Source organism: Coregonus clupeaformis, unplaced genomic scaffold (assembly GCF_020615455.1).
Source record: "Coregonus clupeaformis isolate EN_2021a unplaced genomic scaffold, ASM2061545v1 scaf1531, whole genome shotgun sequence".
Classification (NCBI taxonomy): Eukaryota; Metazoa; Chordata; class Actinopteri; order Salmoniformes; family Salmonidae; genus Coregonus; species Coregonus clupeaformis.
Window position 1 is genome coordinate 77,734 of NW_025534985.1, and position 6,283 is coordinate 84,016.

The 6,283-nt window shown below is 41.5% G+C and overlaps 1 protein-coding gene across 1 annotated transcript in view; it reads right to left on the reverse strand.

Annotated features, from left to right (window-relative positions):
• Nucleotides 1–6,264, reverse strand: part of LOC123487215 (sodium/glucose cotransporter 5-like) — a 28,584-nt gene extending 22,320 nt beyond the window's left edge. Inside the window, exons 1-2 of the mRNA XM_045218372.1 lie at nucleotides 6,033–6,264; nucleotides 3,098–3,205 (exon numbers count right to left, since the gene is read on the reverse strand). Of these exons, the coding sequence (XP_045074307.1) occupies nucleotides 3,098–3,107 (10 nt within the window). The 5' untranslated portion in view covers nucleotides 3,108–3,205; nucleotides 6,033–6,264. The remainder of the gene's footprint in view (nucleotides 1–3,097; nucleotides 3,206–6,032) is intronic.
• Nucleotides 6,265–6,283: the final 19 nt, after the last annotated feature.

The following is a 6,283-nucleotide window of genomic DNA, read 5'->3' on the forward strand; positions in this document are numbered from 1 at the left end:
ATAACAGTAGGGAGGCTGTATACAGGGGGTACCGGTACAGAGTCAATGGGAAATAACAGTAGGGAGGCTATATACAGGGGGTACCGGCACAGAGTCAATGGGAAATAACAGTAGGGAGGCTATATACAGGGGGTACCGGTACAGAGTCAATGGGAAATAACAGTAGGGATGGCTATATACAGGGGGTACCGGTACAGAGTCAATGGGAAATAACAGTAGGGAGGCTATATACAGGGGGTACCGGTACAGAGTCAATGGGAAATAACAGTAGGGAGGCTATACAGGGGGTACCGGTACAGAGTCAATGGGAAATAACAGTAGGGAGGCTATATACAGGGGGGTACCGGCACAGAGTCAATGGGAAATAACAGTAGGGGAGGCTATATATACAGGGGGGTACCGGTACAGAGTCAATGGGAAATAACAGTAGGGAGGCTATATACAGGGGGTACCGGTACAGAGTCAATGGGAAATAACAGTAGGGGAGGCTATATACAGGGGGTACCGGTACAGAGTCAATGGGAAATAACAGTAGGGAGGCTATATACAGGGGGTACCGGTACAGAGTCAATGGGAAATAACAGTAGGGAGGCTATATACAGGGGGTACCGGTACAGAGTCAATGGGAAATAACAGTAGGGAGGCTATATACAGGGGGTACCGGTACAGAGTCAATGGGAAATAACAGTAGGGAGGGTATATATACAGGGGGGTACCGGTGCAGAGTCAATGTGCGGGGGCACCGGCTAGTTGAGGTAGTTGAAGTAATATGTACATGTGGGTAGAGTTAAAGTGACTATGCATAAATAATTAACAGAGTAGCAGCAGCGTAAAAGAGGGGGTGGGTGGGGGCAGTGCAAATAGTCTGGGTAGCCATGATTAGCTGTTCAGGAGTCTTATGGCTCATAAATTATACATTCACACACACATTATATATACAGCACTAGTCAAAGGTTTGGACACATCTACTCATTCCAGGGTTTCTCTTTATTTTTACTATTTTCTACATTGTAGAACCATAGTGAAGACATCAAAACTATGAAATAACACATATGGAATCATGTAGTAACCAAAAAAGTGTCAAACAAATCCAAAAATATTTTATAATTTGAGATTCTTCAAAGTAGCCACCCTTTGCTTTGATGACAGCTTTGCACACTCTTGGCATTCTCTCAACCAGCTTCATGAGGAATGCTTTTCTAACAGTCTTGAAGGAGTTCCCACATATGCTGAGCACTTGTTGGCTGCTTTTCCTTCACTCTGCGGTCCAACTCATCCCAAACCATCTCAATTGGGTTGAGGTCGGGGGATTGTGGAGGCCAGGTCATCTGATGCAGCACTCCATCACTCTCCTTCTTGGTCAAATAGCCCTTACACAGCCTGGAGGTGTGTTGGGCCATTGTCCTGTTGAAAAACAAATGATAGTCCCACAAAGCACCCCCACACCATCACACCTCCTCCTCCATGCTTTACGGTGGGAACCACACATGCAGAGATCATCCGTTCACCTACTCTGCGTCTCACAAAGACACGGCAGTTGGAATCAAACATCACAAATTTTGACTCATCAGACCAAAGGACAGATTTCTACCGGTCTAATGTTCATTGCTCATGTTTCTTGGCCCAAGCAAGTCTCTTCTTCTTATTGGTGTCCTTTAGTAGTGGTTTCTTTGCAGCAATTCGACCATGAAGTCCTGATTCACGCAGTCTCCTCTGAACAGTTGATGTTGAGATGTGTCTGTTACTTGAACTCTGTGAAGCATTTATTTGGGCTGCAATTTCTGAGGCTGGTAACTCTAGTGAACTTATCCTCTGCAGCAGAGGTAACACTGGGTCTTCCATTCCTGTGGTGGTCCTCATGAGAGCCAGTTTCATCATAGAGCTTGATGGTTTTTGCGACTGCACTTGAAGAAACGTTCAACGTTCTTGAAATGTTCCGTATTGACTGACCTTCATGTCTTAAAGTCATGATGGACTGTGGTTTCTCTTTGCTTATTTGAGCTGTTCTTGCCATAATATGGACTTGGTCTTTTACCAAATAGGGCTATCTTCTGTATACCCCCCCTACCTTGTCACAACTTAACTGATTGGCTCAAACGCATTAAGAATGAAATAAATTCCACAAATTAACTTTTAACAAGGCACACCTGTTAATTGAAATGCATTCCAGGTGACTACCTCACGAAGCTGGTTGAGAGAATGCCAAGAGTGTGCAAAGCTGTCATCAAGGCAAAGGGTGGCTACTTTGAAGAATCTCAAATCTAAAATATATTTTGATTTGTTTAACACTTTTTGGTTACTACATGATTCCATATGTGTTATTTCATAGTTTTGACTTCTTCACTATTATTCTACAATGTAAAAAATAGTAAAAATAAAGAAAAACCCTGGAATGAGTGGGTGTTCTAAAACTTTGACTGGTACTATATATATACACACACACACACACACACACATTATACATTCACACACACACACACACATTATACATTCACACACACATTATACACACACACACACACTATACACACACCAGAGACATGATGGATACATTCTACACCACCCAGAGATATGATGGATACATTCTATACCACCCAGAGATATGATGGATACATTCAATACCACCCAGAGATATGATGGATACATTCTACACCACCCAGAGACATGATGGATACATTCTACACCACCCAGAGACATGATGGATACATTCTATACCACCCAGAGATATGATGGATACATTCTACACTAGGCTTTTACACACACACACACTCTCACTCACTCACTCACTCACTCACTCACTCACTCACACACTCACTCGCTCAGTCACTCACACACTCACTCACTCACACTCACACACACACTCACTCACTCACTCACTCACACATTCTCACTCACACATTCTCACTCACTCACACTCACTCACTCACACTCACTCACTCACTCACTCACACACACACTCACACACACACTCACACACTCACTTACACACTCACTCACACACTCACTCACTCACTCACTCACACACACACACACACACACACTCACTCACTCACACACTCACTCAGTCACTCACTCAGTCACTCACTCAGTCACTCACCGCTGGGCATGAGTTCGATGACCAGCTTGGGGAATGCGATGTTGGAGCAGCCCACCTCGGCTCCACAGACCCTCAGACACTCCTCAGGGTCCACACACCCCACCGAGTCTGGAACACACAGGTATTACCCTGGTTTTAATGCCTAGGATTATTACACACAGGTATTACCCTGGTTTTAATGCCTAGGATTATTACACACAGTTATTACCCTGGTTTTAATGCCTAGGATTATTACACACAATTATTACCCTGGTTTTAATGCCTAGGATTATTACACACAGTTATTACCCTGGTTTTAATGTCTAGGATTATTACACACAGGTATTACCCTGGTTTTAATGCCTAGGATTATTACACACAGTTATTACCCTGGTTTTAATGCCTAGGATTATTACACACAAGTATTACCCTGGTTTTAATGTCTAGGATTATTACACACAATTATTACCCTGGTTTTAATGTCTAGGATTATTACACACAATTATTACCCTGGTTTTAATGCCTAGGATTATTACACACAGTTATTACCCTGGTTTTAATGCCTAGGATTATTACACACAGTTATTACCCTGGTTTTAATGCCTAGGATTATTACACACAATTATTACCCTGGTTTTAATGTCTATGGTTATTACACACAATTATTACCCTGGTTTTAATGTCTATGATTATTACACACAGGTATTACCCTGGTTTTAATATCTATGATTATTACACACAATTATTACCCTGGTTTTAATGCCTAGGATTATTACACACAATTATTACCCTGGTTTTAATGCCTAGGATTATTACACACAATTATTACCCTGGTTTTAATATCTAGGATTATTACACACAATTATTACCCTGGTTTTAATGTCTATGATTATTACACACAATTATTACCCTGGTTTTAATGTCTAGGATTATTACACACAATTATTACCCTGGATTTAATTATTACACATGCACACACACACACAATCAATTGCATATTATAGTGAAAACAGCAGTGTGTTCATCCATTTATCTGTGATTTAATCAGGATCAATCAACTCTGTCAATATGAGGCCTACAGAGAAACGTCATCACACTGTTACCTAGTGTTCTACTGTTATACTGTTATTCAGAATATTACAGACAGAGTGGCTGTTGTTATCTAATGTGTTATTCAGAATATTACAGACAGAGTGGCTGTTGTTATCTAATGTGTTATTCAGAATATTACAGACAGAGTGGCTGTTGTTATCTAATGTGTTATTCAGGAATATTACAGACAGAGTGGCTGTTGTTATCTAATGTGTTATTCAGAATATTACAGACAGAGTGGCTGTTGTTATCTAATGTGTTATTCAGAATATTACAGACAGAGTGGCTGTTGTTATCTAATGTGTTATTCCGAATATTACAGACAGAGTGGCTGTTGTTATCTAATGTGTTATTCCGAATATTACAGACAGAGTGGCTGTTGTTATCTAATGTGTTATTCGAATATTACAGACAGAGTGGCTGTTGTTATCTAATGTGTTATTCAGAATATTACAGACAGAGTGGCTGTTGTTATCTAATGTGTTATTCAGAATATTACAGACAGAGTGGCTGTTGTTATCTAATGTGTTATTCAGAATATTACAGACAGAGTGGCTGTTGTTATCTAATGTGTTATTCAGAATATTACAGACAGAGTGGCTGTTGTTATCTAATGTGTTATTCCGAATATTACAGACAGAGTGGCTGTTGTTCTCTAATGTGTTATTCAGAATATTACAGACAGAGTGGCTGTTGTTATCTAATGTGTTATTCCGAATATTACAGACAGAGTGGCTGTTGTTCTCTAATGTGTTATTCAGAATATTACAGACAGAGTGGCTGTTGTTATCTAATGTGTTATTCAGAATATTACAGACAGAGTGGCTGTTGTTCTCTAATGTGTTATTCAGAATATTACAGACAGAGTGGCTGTTGTTATCTAATGTGTTATTCAGAATATTACAGACAGAGTGGCTGTTGTTATCTAATGTGTTATTCAGAATATTACAGACAGAGTGGCTGTTGTTATCTAATGTGTTATTCAGAATATTACAGACAGTGGCTGTTGTTATCTAATGTGTGTATGCATGTGTCTGTCTGAGCCAGGAGACGGGTCATGTCTTCATGGAATCCAGCTTTTGTCAAATGTATGTCAAAAGTGTTCGTTTTTTTTGTTTACCTTAACCATTATCCTAACCTGCCATGTTAATTCTCCTAACCAGCTGCATAAATCCTCCTAACACCTAGATCACACCGACTGTAATATCGCGCAAAAATGGTAGGCCGCATCATCTCGATATGTGTGCAACAAAAGTTCAACATTCACCTTCTGCTACCATTTGTGTCAAGCAGTATCGCATACAGTTTGAAGCATATGCCCGATAAATCCAACGTATGCACACACAGAACGCACTGCAACGGCGACGCAATGCTGCAAGGCAAACGCAGCGTTCCATAGGAAATGAATGTACTTCTGCTGTACCAAAATGTAAAACACTGTCGGTGTGATCGAGGCGTAACCTGCTACAAAAACTCAATTCTGACAAAAGCTGGATCCCTTCTAGCCCTGAGCCAGGAGGCGGGGTTCTAGTGTTTCTAGGTTCTCTCTCTATTATTTTCTGACCCACTAACCGGACACTCCGCCCTCCAGTCCCCGGTGAGGACAGCTTCCGTTACCGAGCTACAGACAGACACACTACATCTCCGCGATACAGGATCATTAACTGTTATTAACCGTTCGTTTGTATTTGGAATTATTGGGACTTGGTCTATAAAAGGAGAACAAACTTCTGGAAGAAACTCCTCAGAGTTTTGTCTCGAAGCTGCTTCGCCTTTCAACCGTTTTCTGGAGGAACTGAAACGGGACCTAGGAAGTACTTCTTTCCAGTAAAAGAGGACAAAGAGACCAGAGTTTTTCTCTAACCGGTTTGAACGGCAGCCAGACGAGACTTTTTGAAAAGAGTCGCGTCATCAGAACAGTTGAACAAGTCACCACGTCCGGCTGGATGAAAGAGGCTGCGCTGTGAAAAGATCCTCTGACTCACACCGACATGCCCCGGTGCTCGGGCTGAACCGGGACTGCAGCCGCTGGAGGGGTCATGTGACGGGCGTGGCGGGGTGGAGAACTTTGTCCCGGTTTACCTGTGCGTGCGTGTTTGTGCATGACATGGTTTG